The sequence below is a fragment of the Corythoichthys intestinalis genome, chromosome 12, assembly GCF_030265065.1.
Source record: "Corythoichthys intestinalis isolate RoL2023-P3 chromosome 12, ASM3026506v1, whole genome shotgun sequence".
In the NCBI taxonomy this organism is placed as follows: domain Eukaryota; kingdom Metazoa; phylum Chordata; class Actinopteri; order Syngnathiformes; family Syngnathidae; genus Corythoichthys; species Corythoichthys intestinalis.
This window is the reverse complement of record NC_080406.1, coordinates 54,794,928-54,812,671: the sequence shown is the minus strand read 5'-3', so window position 1 is coordinate 54,812,671 and position 17,744 is coordinate 54,794,928. Positions and strand designations below refer to the sequence as shown.

The 17,744-nt window shown below is 40.2% G+C and overlaps 1 protein-coding gene across 1 annotated transcript in view; it reads right to left on the bottom strand.

The window, feature by feature from the left end:
* il10rb (interleukin 10 receptor, beta) overlaps window positions 1-16,489 on the bottom strand; it is a 44,994-nt gene extending 28,505 nt beyond the window's left edge. The window contains exons 1-3 of the mRNA XM_057851805.1: window positions 16,296-16,489; window positions 10,090-10,219; window positions 7,120-7,307 (exon numbers count right to left, since the gene is read on the bottom strand). Coding sequence (XP_057707788.1) covers window positions 7,120-7,307; window positions 10,090-10,219; window positions 16,296-16,359 — 382 coding nt within the window. The 5' untranslated portion in view covers window positions 16,360-16,489. The remainder of the gene's footprint in view (window positions 1-7,119; window positions 7,308-10,089; window positions 10,220-16,295) is intronic.
* Window positions 16,490-17,744: the final 1,255 nt, after the last annotated feature.

Below are 17,744 nucleotides of genomic sequence, written 5' to 3'. Positions count from 1 at the left end.
TACATCTGAGATGCAATTGTTGGCTGTTTTCAACATCATACATCGTAAATAAAGACATTGATTGACTGAGAATGGTTCAAGATTAGATGAAATGTCTTGTTTTCTCATGTATATTTATAATTGCTCTTCACCTAAAAATATATTTGTTTTATCCGATTACCCAATAGAATTTTCAGTCGATTACTCGATTACTAAAATATTCGATAGCTGCAGCCCTAGTCGGCTTTAATTTACTGTTTTAATAATATTTTTAAATTAAATATTTTGAACGTTTCAAATTTTGTGCCTTTTTGAACAAAAGAAAAATGACATTGCTCCGAGTGGGCGGGCATGTTTTTTTCCGGGCTGAGGGAGCTTGGTGGGGTCAAAGTGCATCATTCTCTGTCGCCCTGTAAATCTGCTCTGTCCCCTAGGGCCTGGCATGAATACTACATCGTTTTCATGCGGAATTGCGACATTGTTCAAATGGAGACGCAAATTTGAATGCAAATTTGAATGCAAATTTTTTGTATTCTCGGCGAGTCACCATGCAAACGGACCCTAAGTTTGATCACGGATGGGCATGTAGAAAAGCTCTCCTGACACTTCTGCCATGTTAGTTGCACAAAAACTGTAGCCGCTCTCCCATGACTCTCTCGCTGTTTACGTCTTCGCCGTGTAGTAAAGCATTATTTTGCCATATACAGTACATGTTGACCATCTGGCAGGTACGCGCTCCTCCGATGTCAGCCGGTTTTTCCGGCGGTCATTGTCCGACTGCTTCCCCCGAAACGAGCCCTCTGCCCTCAGCAGGGGAACGACGAGCTCTAACTTGCTCGCCCCCGGGCGGGTTGCCGATTGGCAAAGACAATCGACAACCCCGCTGCCGTGTGAAACGTTCCCGGGTAGTTATGTGTGATTTTTCGCTTCGAAGACTTTGAAACATCACTCGGCTCAAGTTAGCATGTCGGCTAGCTGTCACGCCTCTTGGTTTGTTTACATTCTCCGAAGCCGGGGCAGGGAAATGACAAAAGCTCGACTAATTACGGTGGCATAAAATATCCCTCGGGAGGTGCGAGAGTAAAGGTGAAGTCGACAGTTTTGACCATTATGGAGTAATTTTGCCATGTCGTCCTTAATAAATGCATTTTTATTATTTCATATTCCATTTAGCGCAAGACTGTTTTTTGTCATGACCATATAATTTATTTAGCTATTGGGGAAAAATACTTGGATAAAACGAATATCCTGTAAAAATATTGGAGTAGAGAGACTGACACGATGACATTTTGCGGCTCTCTTCGTCGCATTTTCCTCGTTCCGAATAATACCCCCTCAATGGGCTGAATAGTAAAACGGATGAAACCATTCTCCTGCGGACGTCATCCACCTGTTGGGGACGCTAGAGCCCTATAATGGTAGGCGTGGCTAACCGGCAGATAAAAAGAACAATTTTTCGTCATCTGCGCTTTGCCAAATTGTTGTATATAGTCGAATCGTCTCAAAATATGATTGTAATTCACATAATAATGCTATTTAAGACTTATCTCCTGTCATACACACTTTAAACTACATTCAATTAATTTAATGTTGTGAATAACAGTTAAAGTTGTTAAAATTGCTCCCGTTATTCCATAATTTCCCTTTTAAATTGCTGATTTCGTATTTTAGATAAAAAGTTAATTCGGTTCACTCGGACGGTTCGCGACAACAGCCCTTCAGAGAAGTACTGCTTTAAGATGGCAGCGGTTTACTTTTTTCCCATCTAGTTCTCTTTACATGTGCTGCTAACGCCACAGAGTTCTACAACCCCTTCTTCAACTTCTACAACCCCTAGCAAAAAGTATGGAATTACCCATCTCGGACGAGCACTCACTCAGACATTTCATCATGTAGAACAAACTCTGATAAAAAGCTTGAAAAAATAATAAATAAATTCAAAAGTGCAACTCTTTAGCATTCAGAAACACTAAAAGAAATGAATAAAACACATTGTGGTGGTCAGTAAATGTTACTTTGATAGAGCAAGTGCAGGAAAATATAAATTGAATCGCTCCATTCTGAGGAAAAAAATATAGAATCATTAGAAACAAACAAAGAAATAACAATCAAAACACATATCTAGTAATTAGTAGCACCGCCTTTGGCTTTTATGACAGCTTGCAGTCTCTGAGGCATGGACTTGATGAGTATTCTTCAACAATTTGGTGCCAACTCTTTTTGATTGCATTTACCAGATCATCCTTGCAGGTCAGAGCCTTGCTGTGGACACTTTTTTTCAATTTCCACCACAGGTTTTCAATAGGGTTGAGATCTGGGCCATTTGCAGGCCATGACATCGATTGGATGAGTCTTTCTCCAAGGAATGCTTTAACAGTTTTAGCTCTGTGGCATGATGCATTGTCATATTGGAAAATGACAAAATATTTCCAATTGAGGGGATAAGAAAGCTGTCTAAAATTTCAATGTAAACTTGTGCATTTATTGAAGATTTAACCACAGCCATCTCCCCAGTGCCTTTGCCTGACATGCAGCCCCATATCATCAAGAACTGGGGGAATTTTGATGTTTTCTTCAGGCAGTCATCTTTGTAAATCTCACTGGAACAGCACCAAACCGAAGTTCCAGCATCATCACCTGTCCAATGCAGATTCTTGACTCTTGACACCCTGTCCAATGCAGATTCTTGACTCTACATGATAAAATGTCTGAGTGAGTACTCGTCCGAGACGACTGATTCCATACTTTTTGCGAGGGGTTGTACATCCAACAATGAAACAGAAATTGACCATTTTAGCGTCGGAAGCACTAAAATAACCTGTGTAACACGCGCTACTACACCAATCGATGAGATGCTAACACTTCTCGTCTTCCAAAAGTTCCAAAATGGCAGAAAAGGGCGGGATGCTATTTACGTGACATAATGTCCACGTACTGTGCAAAGTTAAACCATTGGGAAGATGGAGGCTGGCAAACATCGGGTTTCACTTGGCTGACAGTGTAGCCTAACTAGCCATGATTGGTGTAACGTAATCAATTCCAGTCTTTACAAGAGGGAAAAGCCAACTGAGTAGTGCCTTGACATTTGCCCGACTTTGCCGCAAGCAGTGTGGGATCTATGTCGCTGTGTGATTGTGGTTGGAGATGGCTGTCTGTCTCTGCATTTGCCCTATGACTGACTGGTGACCTGTTTTTTTCCAGCATATACCACTATTTCTGAAAAGTGAATAAATTATGTAAATAAATTCAAGGTGATACCCCGCCTCCTGTCCAACGTCAGCTGGGATATGCTTCAGCACTCCCAGCAACCTTCATAAGGATACTCTGTACAGATAACGGATGGATGGTAAGCCTGAACGATATATCGTTTAAACATTGCCATCGTGATGTGTGCATGCGTAATAGTCCCATCGCAAGGATGTGCGATAGTTTGTTTTTTTTTAATCCACAAACTTTTGATCTTCTTCATGCGCTCCACACAGCCTCCTTCCCTTCCTCTCCCAGCTCTTTGTTCCTTAGTCACTGTGGCACTTGCTTATTAAAGTTAACGATGTTGACAGATGGTTGTCTTTGATCTTGCCAGACAAACGTTGAATAGTTGCTGCGCAAGGAAGCGCACGCTGGAATGAATGTGTGTGTGTGTGTTTGTCGAGACATTCGATGCACATGTTGTGTCGTGGCAATAAACGCCAGAAGTGATCTTGAGGAGTTGTGGAATAATTTCTACATGTCACTCCAGGAGTCACAGCCAAGGTAGGTAAACAGAAGCATTTAATAAAGCCAAGCATTTTTCTACTACAGTACTTTATTCTTGTTTAAAAACGATTCGGTGGGACAGGTATGTTTAAAACTGATCATAATTATTACATTTGAAGTCCTTAAAAACCATTTATGCAAATATATATAGACATTTTTTTCAAATCATAGTTTGGGGGGGGGGGAAAGCGAAAAAACATGTCTTACACTTGTGGTCAAAAGTTTACATACACTTGTGAAGAACATAATGTCATGACTCTCTTGAGTTTCCAGTTATTTCTACAATTCTGATTTTTCTCCGATAGAGTGATTGGAACAGATACTTCTTTGTCACAAAAAACATTCATGAAGTTTGGTTCTTTTATGACTTTATTATGGGTTAACAGAAAAAGTGATCAAATCTGCTGGGTCAAAAATATACATACATGGATCTGAAAAAGCGAATCATTGACTTGAACAAGTCAGGAAAGGCACTTGGAGCCATTTCAAAGCAGCCGCAGGTCCCAAGAGCAACAGTGCAAACAATTGTTTGTAAGTATAAAGTGCATGGCACTGTTTTGTCACTGCCACGATCAGGAAGAAAACGCAAGCTATCACCTGCTGCTGAGAGAAAATTGGTCAGGAGGGTGAAGATTCAACCGAGAATCACCAAAAAGCAGATCTGCCAAGAATTAGAAGCTGCTGGAACACAGGTGTCAGTGTCCACAGTCAAGCGTGTTTTGCATCTCCATGGACTGAGAGGCTGCCGTGCAAGAAGGAAACCCTTGCTCCAAAAGCGGCACCTTAAGGCTCGACTGAAGTTTGCTGCTGATCACATGGACAAAGATAAGACCTTCTGGAGGAAAGTTCTGTGGTCAGACGAAACAAAAATCGAGCTGTTTGGCCACAATGCCCAACAATATGTTTGGAGGAGAAAAGGTGAGGCCTTTACCCCAAGTACACCATGCCTACCGTCAAGCACGGTAGTGGTAGTATTATGCTGTGGGGCTGTTCTGCTGCCAATGGAACTGGTGCTTTACAGAGAGTAAATGGGATCATGAAGAAGGAGGATTACCTTCAAATTCTTCAAGATAACCTAACGTCATCAGCCCGAAGATTGGGTCTTGGGCGCAGTTGGGTGTTCCAACAGGACAATGACCCCAAACACACATCAAAAGTGGTAATGGAATGGCTAAATCAGGCTAGAATTAAGGTTTTCGAATGGCATTCCCAAAGTCCTGACTTAAACCTCATTGAGAACTTGTGGACAATGCTGAAGAAACAAGTCCATGTCAGAAAGCCATCAAATTTACCTGAACTGCACCAATTCTGTCAAGAGGAGCGGTCAAAGATTCAACCAGAAGCTTGCCAGAAGCTTGTGGATGGCTACCAAAAGCGCCTAATTGAAGTGAAAATGGCCAAATATTAGCGCTGCTGTATGTATATTTTTGACCCAGCAGACTTGATCACTTTTTTCTGTTCACCCATAATAAAGTCATAAAAGAACCAAACTTCATGAATGTTTTTTGTGACAAAGAAGTATCTGTTCCAATCATTCTATCAGAGAAAAATCAGAGTTTTAGAAATAACTGGAAACTCAAGAGAGCCATGACATTATGTTCTTCACAAGTGTATGTAAACTTTTGACCACAACTGTATATGTACCTCTTTCCAACGCTATATCTGAATGAATACATTGAACACACACCACCCAAAAAAAAAAAAGTTATTTTTTTTTTTTTCCTGGTAGCGCTACTTTGCGGTTTTTCACTTATTGCAGCGGGTTCTGGTCCCCATTAACCGCGAAAAACGAGGGCTCACCTTACACTGTGGTCACGGTGAATCATCCATAGTCTTTCCAAACAGCTATTCAAGTCATCTAATGAAATTTTTTTTTTGAAAAAAAAAAAAATATATATATATATATATATATATACACTCACCGGCCACTTTATTAGGTACACCATGCTAGTAACGGGTTGGACCCCCTTTTGCCTTCAGAACTGCCTCAATTCTTCGTGGCATAGATTCGACAAGGTGCTGGAAGCATTCCTCAGAGAGTTTGGTCCATATTGACATGATGGCATCACACAGTTGGTGCAGATTTGTCGGCTGCACATCCATGATGCGAATCTCCCGTTCCACCACATCCCAAAGATGCTCTATTGGATTGAGATCTGGTGACTGTGGAGGCCATTTGAGTACAGTGAACTCATTGTCATGTTCAAGAAACCAGTCTGAGATGATTCCAGCTTTATGACATGGCGCATTATCCTGCTGAAAGTAGTCATCAAAAGTTGGGTACATTGTGGTCATAAAGGGATGGACATGGTCAGCAACAATACTCAGCTAGGCTGTGGCGTTCCAAGGATGCTCAATTGGTACCAAGGGGCCCAAAGAGTGCCAAGAAAATATTCCCCACACTATTACACCACCACCACCAGCCTCAACCGTTGATACAAGGCAGGATGGTTCCATGCTTTCATGTTGTTGACGCCAAATTCTGACCCTACCATCCGAATGTCGCAGCAGAAATCGAGACTCATCAGAGCAGGCAACGTTTTTCCAATCTTCTACTGTCCAATTTCGATGAGCTTGTGCAAATTGTAGCCTCAGTTTCCTGTTCTTAGCTGAAAGGAGTGGCACCCGGCATGGTGTTCTGCTGCTGTAGCCCATCTGCCTCAAAGTTCGACGTACTGTGCGTTCAGAGATGCTCTTCTGCCTACCTTGGTTGTAACGGGTGTTTATTTGAGTCACTGTTGCCTTTCTATCAGCTCGAACCAGTCTGGCCATTCTCCTCTGACCTCTGGCATCAACAAGGCATTTCCGCCCACAGAACTGCCGCTCACTGGATATTTTTTCTTTTTTCGGACCATAGTCTGTAAACCCTAGAGATGGTTGTGCGTGAAAATCCCAGTAGATCAGCAGTTTCTGAAATACTCAGACCAGCCCTTCTGGTACCAACAACCATGCCACGTTCAAAGTCACTCAAATCACCTTTCTTCCCCATACTGATGCTCTGTTTGAACTGCAGAAGATTGTCTTAAACCATGTCTACATGCCTAAATGCACTGAGTTGCCGCCATGCGATTGGCTGATTAGAAATTAAGTGTTAACGAGAAGTTGGACATGTGTACCTAAAAAAGTGGCCGGTGAGTGTATATATATATATATATATATATATATATATATATATATATTTATATATTGCAATATATCGCAAACCTCCAAAAAAATCGCAACAATAGTTTTTCCAATATCGATCAGGCCTACTGGATGGATATTGAATATTCTATCTTTGTATTGTATTCAAGTGAAACCCAATGCGGTTTTTAAACAATGACAGGATTGAACAGAATAAACTGAAATATCTGAATTTTGTAGTATTATGCCACAATTACTCACCATGCTTCTGAGGACAAAATTCTTTCTTCACCCAGTCTGAATGACTGAAATTGTCATTGGCGCAAACACGAATCATGTACTTCCCCATATAGTGCATGCCACACTGAGTAAGGTCGCATGACTTCGAAGGCTTTTTATCACAGACAGTAGACCATTTGTCCTCTTTCATGTGGTCTAGCCAGAACTGCCTGTGAGAGAAAACAGGGGGAAAAGTTCTTTAGTGTTAGCTTATTTCACATTTTGCCTTGAAACCTACTTTCTAAGCAACCAACCAGACTGCAGGCTCGGGATAACCCGATTATCGGCACCCAGATTTTAAAGTTTGACCAATATCAGTATCGGCCTTATTTATAATCTGACCGGTTGATATGAAAAAAAAATCAATTTAAAACTGGTTTATTTCGGCTCACATGAAGCAGCGCCACCTCTCTGCTGATTGCTGTCTCCTGCACTAGTATTCACCCTGTCCTCTGAATGGTTAAATGGTAAATGGAGTTACACTTGTATTGCACCTTTCCACCTTAATAAGGCCCCCCCAAAGCGCTTCACACTATATCTTTTAGTTTAATTTATCCCTTAGTTAATCTTTTAGTTTAGTATCTTGCTCAAGGACGAGGTCATCGGGGCTTTTTCTGTGGACAAAATTCAGAGAGCTATTTATTTAATAGGGCTGCAACTAACGATTATTTTCATAATCGATTCATCTGACGATAAATTCACCAATTAATCGGATAAATGTCTTTTTTAACTACCTTCACAATTTACCTTGAAGTTGTAAGTAACAAAGATGACAAAATGGATGACTATTTCCTCAAAAATATTTTATTACAGTGTTGTTTTCGTCAACGACGACGACAACGAAAACATTTCTGTGAAACATTTCTTTAACGACTATTTTTTTCATAACGTCATGATAACGAGCCAAAAACACGTCTTTGATGATTCTAACGTGACGAAAAGATTGCCAATTTAAGTCTGACGACACGACAACGACATGAAAATGCGATATCGTACCCGTCATATGTTCACAATGCGTGATATTTGATAGTTGTGCACGTAGGTTTTTTCCTTTTTTTTTTTTTTTTTTTGGTGCTGTAGTCAGTCAGCCTGCTTCCGAGCAGTCATTTACGTGACTTGTGCACGCGCCCACCTACCCCTGAGGCAGTCCAGATGAGCAGTGATCTATCAACAACAATGGCAGCTGAAAGCGCGAGGATTCATGGTCACATTTTAACTGTAATCCGGGCAATGCACTGTCCCCATGGAAGACAAGTGTGGCGGCTGTGGCCACACACTTGGTGGAGAAAATACATGTACTACGAATCTCAAGCGGCACATCAAAGTTGGACACGTTGATATTTATGCAAAGGTAAGTTTTTACCAGTCACTTGAAGATATCATAGACCAGTGGTGTCCAAACTATTCCACATAGGGCCGCAGTGGGTGCTGAATTTCATTCCTACAAAACATCTTTTCACCAATCTGGTGTCTCACAAGTGTAATCAGTTGATTGCAGGCAGGTGCTGCTTGTTTTACCACAAACTTCATTGGTTAAACTGTCTGTGCTTGATTGGTAGGAACAAAAACCAGGACCCACAGCGGCCCTTGAGGACAGGTTTGGACACCCATGTCATAGACCTATAGTTTTGTTCAGCATCATATCATTATAATATGTATTTTCCACATTTTTGGTGTAAATGGAGCGCCGGATTTAGGCTATGCACCGCGGCGCAATGTACGCCATCTCTTTATCTACCCACGAATTTTAAAGAGAGAGCGGGGCAATGTTGAACATTTAAAAAAAACTTCCAGAAGCTTCCAAGTAAGTTGTCTAAGAAAAATAACACTCCCTGATCATTTAAAGTTAGTAATTCACATTTTATTTTAAGCTAGGAGGTGTTGTAGACGAGTCCAGTGCGAGCCAAGGAGAGGAAAGTTTCTCGAACCAAACCTATCCTGGTGAGTTTCCTAAATGTGCTAAATTGAGCTAGTGTTCCATTTGCGCTAAACAATGTGGAAAAATCCACACGTAAAATTGTAAAACCAGCCAGGACAATACTGTTATGGACAAATATTTGTGATGAGTTCTGTTGTTATGTCAGTTATGTTGAAGAGTTGTGAAAAAGATAAAAAAGTGAAGATCTTTTGAATTTAGCATTAGCGCATGAGCTGTGCCTGTAATTGGAATAACGGTGCTGACTATATTCGAGTCCAATGTATATTCATTTTTTTATTTAGCTAGTAGTAATAGCCCAGCTAGCAACTAGCCCATTACTGGTCTGTGTATTGTATTGTTTTGCACTTTCAGTAACTGCACGTTTCGTGCAGGCTGTTTTTTTTCTCACATGGGGAGAAGGGTTACACAGTGCAATTCAATTTGGACTTGTTCTGAGTGGACCAGGAGTTGGTTATTAGTTTTGCGTTGTTTTACAGTTTTCAGGGCTTGCTTATTTTAATTTCCAAACATGTTATGTATGTTTCCTTAAGTTCCTTATAAATTTTAAGCTACATATGACTTGCACCTCCCTGCACAGCAGGAATATTATTTTTACAGCATTCATTGTGTAAATCTCCCCAAAATAAAGCTAGAGTTGTGAAAATAAGTGTTTACTTGACTGCAAATATTCATTCGAAATTGTTGGAAACCTTTATTTATTTTTACTAAAACTTTGTGTATCCGTAAACCAATACTGTTCTAAAAAAAGTTTCAGTTTTCATAAACTAAAACTAGTCTAAAACTTGTTTGAATATTCGTCGACTAAAACTAGACTAAAACGAACACATTTTGAAATGACTAAAATATGACTAAGACTAATAAGTATTTTTCTGCAAAAGACTAAGAGTAAGAATAAAATGAAAATGACTGCCAAAAACAACACTGGTTTTGTCAAATAAAAATGGGTGTGTTCAAAAAAAAACTGTATTTTCTCACACAAACAGCTCAAAATTAAAATGTATTGCTCTACTCACGCAATATATTGTACAGTGTAAGAAACAACTGCACTCTTTGATGCAGTCTCATTCCAGTCCCACTTCAGTGTGTAGTTGGTGTTCAAGGTAATCAATTCTACATTCTGCGGTGGAGGCAGCTCTTGGCGCACTGTAACAAACAAAAGGACAAATAAATAACCCATGACCTCAGGTGTACAAAAACTCAGGTGAATATACATTTTAAAATTATATACTTAACGGTTATCCTATCGGTATCGGCTTTGAGGAGGTTATCTCGGTATCCGTTTCAAAAAATGGATATCGTGCACTCCTAAATAAAACCAGTGTTGGTATGACAGTTACTATTTACTTCTCTCAAAAAGTAATTAAGTTAGTAACTCAGTTACCTCATTGTAAGAGTAATTAGTTACTCAGCAAAGTAACTGACGTGACTTTTCAGCCAGGTTCTACACATTATTTCATTATGCATTCTATTAGGGCTGCAGCTATCAAATATTTTAGTAATCGAGTATTCAATTGAAAATTCTATTGAGGATTCGGACAAAACATTTTTTTTTAGGTAAAGTGCAATTATCAATATACACGAGAAATTAAGACATTTCATCTAATATTGAATATTGTTTCTCGATCCTTTGATTTATTCATTCATTCATTTTCCATGCCGCTTCTTCCTCACGAGGGTCGCGGAGGTGCTGGAGCCTATCCCAGCGAACTATGGGCAGTAGGCAGGGGACACCCGGAACTGGTTGCCAGCCAATCACAGGGCACAAGAAGACAAACAACCATTCATGCACACACTCATACCTACGGACAATTTAGAGTGTTCAATCAGCCTACCATGCATGTTTTTGGGATGTGGGAGGAAACCGGAGTCCCCGGAGGAAACCCACGCAGGCACGAGGAGAACATGCAAACTCCACACAGGAAGGCCGAAGCCCGGGATTGAACCCTTGATCTCAGAACTGTGAGGCAGACGTGCTAACCACTCAGCCACCGTGCCGCCCCTTTGATTTATTTATTTATATTTTTTACTACCGTTTAAGGCTAATCTAAGGTATTTGGAATTTATTTTTACATGCATATATTTCTCTTCTAAAATGAAAGTGCAATTCTGCATAGTTTGAAAAAACACTCAGGAATTTTATTTTGTATTCGCATTTAATGCCCTTTTGAAAGTGCAATCTTAGCAAGCCTTTGTTTTACAGCTCCTAAAATTTATTCGGAAACACATTGAATGTTCCTAATCCAATGAGTCAATTATTCGAACTAACTAATTGATGGATGAATTGATTATTTAAATAATCGATAGTTGCAGCCAATGTTCCCTTTAAGCTGCGCGCGTGCGCAGTCGCGCACTGCTTTCACATAATCAGCGCACAAGACAATCTATGCAGCGCACAAAATAAAATTCAACAGAAACATGTTGTAGTGTCACTGTCAGCACCGCAACGTGTCAGCACCGCAGTGATGTGTCAGCGCAACACTCCTGAGTCCTATTGGTGCGTTCGTTACGGCAACACGCCGCTCCTATTGGTGCATTCAATGCGCCAAATCGACGCTCACATTCAGGTGTCTAGCCAATCATACATTACGATACAGTTCACTTCACTTACGCTGCGCAGCCAATCATGGCATTGACCGTGTTATTCATATCTGCCCTGCCCATAGGCACCGTGCAAGTTAGCTAGCTAACAACAGTGCAGTGGTTAGGAGACGCAAATGCCAACTAACCCCTTATCATGGCAAAAGGAACGCTCAGTGATATTACACTCATCAAGCCAAAGTAAAAAAGAAATGTGATTCTTTTAAGATCGAATGGCTGTTGGAGTATATGCAAATAGAAGAACAAGCGGTCAAAACTTTTTTTTTTCCCTTTTTTTTAACCTGTTCTGTATACACTGCAAATTTATAAAGTCTTATTCAGAAGGGATCCTCGATCTTAAAGACATGTATATAGTATAATTATGTAGATTGTTAGCATCCAGAGCTGTCGTGTGCTTTACATACAGTACAGGCCAAAAGTTTGAACACACCTTGTCATTTGTACATTTTTATTTTCATGACTATTGACATCATAAACTCACACTGAAGATAATAAAACTATGAATGCACACGTGTGATAGTCAGGATCGGGACTGTGTCGTGGCTGACTGTCCTCATTAAATTCGTCATCTGACGGAAACAAATCCTGGGATCGAGTCTCCTCCATGTCTTGTACATCCAACTCACATTTAGCTACGTAAGGGTGGTCCATATTAAGTGCTCAGCGTGCATCAGCTGGTCACTGTACCGCTGCATCGGACGTGTCTGGATCAGTTTGAGTGGCAGCATCACTCATATTAGGTGAATACTGAACAGACACACTTACTGCCTGATGGAATGACAGTAGAGGTGAATTATTAGCTTCCTCTGTGAGTCGCCTACAGCTGTAGCGACAGGAGCGGCTTGTCTGCTTAAGAGAGGGGTCGGAGTTTCTTGTCTTTAGCACTTTACTGCGCGCATTTCACTCGCTATCCGAGCGGTAAACCGAAAATTTACCAGTCCCGAAATTCTTCACGATGACCGACGTAATTTTGACCATGTCGGTAAATTCGGTAATTTAATAAAACAAGAAAATATAGTCTTTTCATCCCGCTCTGACACTGTGTTGTTCGGCTATGTTCATTCCCCTTTAAGAAAGCAGTCAGTGTGCTTACGTATGGAGTCACGTGGTTATCAGGAAGCCAAACAAACAGAAGCCCGGTAGGCTAACGCTAGCGGCTAACACTACAAGCAAACGTGATGGAGTGTGGCTTAAGGAAGTTTCGCCAAACTTTCACCAGACATTAAGTAGACTCTTGGCGGCATCCAGACGGGCTTTCACCCGCTGTCCTCCCTTGTTCTCACGATTTCTGGAGAGGGTGCTTTCAGTGCTTTCTACTGGTAGCCAGGCCACAGACTAACGCTAGCGGTTAACGTTACAAATGAACATGATGGAGTCGGATAGCAGCTCTAACTTTGTTAAAACGGCTGAACTTAATGAGTGGATTGGGCACGGACTGCATCTTGCAATTAGTATTTCGTGTTACTTTGTATCTGTCTGTGTGTGATTTCTCGAATAGCTTTTGTGATGGTAAAGCATTTAGCATAAAGTACAATCCACCAGTGAAAATTATAATATGACCATTTAATGGCCCCAGCTATTTATCTATATTTGCTTAATTCTGTGTCATTACTCCCATCATAAAATCTTAAATGTTTCATCTGTAGAAGATTAATATAGCTTTAATGTGTGTGTGTTTGTGTGGGGATTAGAGCAGGGCGGTAAACCGAAAATTTACCGTTACCGAAATTCTTCACGATGACCGACGTAATTTTGACCATGTCGGTAAATTCGGTAATTTAATAAAAGAAGAAAATATAGTCTTTTCATCCCGCTTTGACTCTGTGTTGTTCGGCTATGTTCATTCCCCTTTAAGAAAACAGACAGTGTGCTTACATTTGGAGTCACATGGTTTTCAGGAAGCCAATCAAACAGAAGCCCGGTAGGCTAACGCTAGCTGCTAACGCTAGCGGCTAACGCTACAAGTAAACGGGATGAAGTCGGGCTTAAGTTAGCTTCGCCAAACTTTCACCCGACATTAAGTAAACTCTTGACGGGTTCCAGATAGGGATGGAAAAACCGAGGCTTTCTGATACAATGAACCACTTTTAAGACAATTGCCTTAAATTGAATCACTGTTTGACACACTGCAAGAGCCCCATCTACTGGATAAACAGTGCACGTTTCTTTTTAAAAGTAAAGTTGACAAATTGCCTCAGCATTACATATCTTCAATAGAATTAAGTGGATGTCCTCTATTTCAACCAGGAGATCGTGTCGTCATTAAGTGTGATTTACACAATTAAAGTTAACCTCTTTAAGCCTGTGTCATTGCTTTTGTCTGTGAAGATGTGTTCAAAGCAGTATTTGTAATACACAACAGTGGTAGTCTTGTAAGTGGCTCGTCCTAGATGACGGGGAGTAACTATGTATTTATTTTTTGTAAAAATTACAGTACAGTAAGCACAGTGCTTGGGAACAGGAATATTATTTATTGCATACTGTAAGGATTTCCAAAATCATAAGATGTAAATAATTGAGCCGAATAAAAGAAAGGAAAGGTTTGTGAAACATTTTATTTTTTAATTAAGTATAATTTCTGGGGGACGGGTGGATGTGTCGTATTTGTATCTATTCTAAATATCCAAACGTATGCCACTATCTAGTGTATAACAATGCGGAATGAATTTAATGAAATTCAAGTGATGATATTTTTCAAGTCATACAAGCTGTTTATAAATATTCACACAAGAATTCTTATTGTTTACAAGATTTTTTTTAATACTTAATTTTTAGACTGCATGTTCAATTGTTAAATTGAAAGCTGGTAAATTTAACGAGAAACTGTTAATTTGTATTTCATGCATTGATTCAAATTTTCAAATTATATAACAGTTTGCTTGGGCGAATTTATCGTCATTTATCGTTATCGAGGTAAATCTGCTCAATTTATCGTGATACGTACTTAAGGCCATATCGCCCAGCCCTAGTGGGGATTCTTGTGTGCTTGCATGTATTAAAAAATGCACTGGGGAAAAAAACCTGAAACCTCGAAGTAAACAATCGTGTTGAGTAATTATGTCACAGCAGCCATTAACAATAAGTTGTCTTTTTGAAGTGTACTGTTCAAGCTATAGACCCCACTCACATGACGTCACAACCACGCCTCCGCGCCATATTGTCCGTCAGCTCGTCGTGTTTACGCATTACCGTTACGTAAATTCCTCCTATTATGGCGTGTTTTTCTGCTCGTTAACATTAATAATCAAAATGGTGAAGGCGTGTTCTTACTTGAAGCACTGGCAGATCATTTCACTTATTTTTAATAGATTTACACTGAAAACAAGGGAATTTAACTTGTTTTAAAGAGGTGTTTTTGCAGTGTAGCTGCTTAGACAGAAAGAATGGTAATCTTGAGTGTCCTTATTGTCTGAACAGTTTTAATATGGGAGGTATACTGTACTCCTATTGTGATTGTTCTTTATGATTTATCAACTCAGCCATGCTACAACTGGACCTTACCCAGGCCAAAGCAGGACTCCTCCTATGGTTAAAGCAGGACTCTCAAATATAACATAGTACACATCTCATCAACAAGATTTTTGTCTTTTTCATTTTAAGTGGGCCAAATCAAATATATTAAAAGCAAACTAATAAAAATTGCTGCCGTAATTCCATTCTTTTAATAAGCCATGCTATGATCCAAGGTTTTGAACATGATACTGGCGTGTGCCCACAGTGTACAGATCTGATGTTGCTCATTGTGGTCCACAGTGTGCTCAGGGAGCTTTTGTGTTTGCTCAAACATATGTAAAAACTAGAGGGAAAATTGGTTGCAGCCCTAATTCAGATTCAGTTTATAAATTCAGATTCAGGTTCTGATGGCACACATATCATCCCATATATTAAGTTATTTATTTTGTCACCAATTGAAATAAACAAGGTATCCTTGTAAAGCTTAGTCAATCATAAATATAACTACGATTATTCTGCAAGAAAATATTGGTTAGCTCAAGCACACAGTCGAGTTGAATATGGGTTCTCCCTTATTTCAAATCAGTCTTAAAACGTGCGGATGGCCCTGTGGGCGTCCAATACAACTCTCCCAAAATTAGCCAAAATGAATAATAACAATAAAGGAATGGACATCATGGGTGCATGACTGTATGTCCATTTTTATATAATTTGAGAGGTCACGTTGAACGACAATATTGGCAACTTCAGACGAATAGCCCGTCACTTAATTAAATAGGACCGATTGTAAAAAAAAAAAAAAAAAAAAAAAAAAAAAAAAAAAAAAAATCGAAATTATGGGGAGTTCACCGAAACATTTGTGATTTTTGAATCAGTTCATTGCTCGTAAAAAATAAGAAAAAAGAAAAGAAAATCGAAAGCGAGGTAAATAATGGGAGTTTCCCTACGTGTTTGCGGACACAGTTGCTTTCCGGTAGCATATTTTGGCAGAACACATGTTAGCGAACTCAGGCACAAAACAATAACTTAAATAAGCCTACCGCGTTGCCAACAATGACTGTTGATATACGGTTTTCTATGAGTTAAATAAGATAATGTCACTATTCTTGAGTATTTTGTTAGATTTAAATGCGCACATGCTAGCGCCACGCTAACAAAAATAACTTACCATTGCTTGCATGGAGCCAAACAAAACGATAGAGCAGAAGGAAAAAGAAAAGGTGTTGAAACATGTTGTGATGAAATCTCAACTATTCCGTAAGCAGAGGTCCTTCGTTCCAAGTGGGTAACTTCTCAGACCCTGACATAGACTGTATTTTGAGTTGAGATGGGTCCTCCTATAGAGCCTACCCACCGACGTCATAAAACCACGTGCTCGCTGTATGGTTCCGCCCACTTGTCCGTCATTTTGTCTCTGTATTAGCATTGGTTTCAATTGATCGAGGAATTTAAAATGCATTTCATGGAAGACCCGGTGCTTTCTGATGCCGTAAACTCCCTGGATGTGTTGCATAAAAGGCGTTATGTGGAAAAGCTTCGTTCTATACAGTCGCCAGATCCATATTTAATGCCTAAATCGATGATTTTTGACCGGCTGCCTTCGCCGTCTCTGCCTGACCCTGATATTTACAACTATCTTGTCCACACAAAATCAGCCTATTCTCACGAAAGTTTGAAAAACTTTAAGAGCTTGGAGGCTTATAAATGCTACGTTGCTGGTTGGGTGAAACAGGTCCTCGTACACGAAAATTCGACAGAAATCTTGTGCTCGGAAGGTGAGTTACGAAATTTTCAATTCAAAATCTTTTGTTGTTGCTAACATCCACTGTCAAGTCTAATGTATTTTTTGTCATTTGTCAATGGAGCTAGGGCTTTTAATGTTTATATGGTTTAGCGATAGCATTCTCACTACATACATACGTGTATGTTGTCGGCGATGAGCCTAGCAATGATCTTAATTGTGGTTGTCAGCCCAAAACCCTCTAAATATATATATTAAATACATCTTACCAGATATAAAATGACTACTACATAATCTGTGGTAATCGTTTGGAGCCCAGTTTTCTCGTCGAATTGCAGCAGCCAGTTCCCATCTCGCTCTCTCCTGTCCGTGTCTCTCGGAATCCGGTAGAACTTCAAGTCTCTCCGTCTATCTTCTCTGTTATTGCAACCGACCGCCACACACGCCTTCACCATTTTGATTATTAATGTTAACGAGCAGAAAAACACGCCGTAAATAGGAGGAATGTACGTAGCCGTAACAGGTCAACACGATGTGTTGACGGACAAGTAGGCGGCACCAGTCAGGAGAGCGGAGTTGTGACGTCACGTGGGTAGGGTCTATAGACCCTACTCACATGACGTCACAACCACGCCCCCGCGCCATATTGTCCGTCAACTCGTCACTGTTGATGCATTACCGCTACATAAATTCCTCCTATTTACGGCGTGTTTTTCTGCTCGTTAACATTAATAATCAAAATGGTGAAGGCGTGTGTGGCGGTTGGTTGCAATAACAGAGAAGATAGACGGAGAGACTTGGAAGTTCTACCGGATTCCGAGAGACCCGGAGAGGAGAGCGAGATGGGCTGCTGCAATTCGACGAGAAAACTGGGCT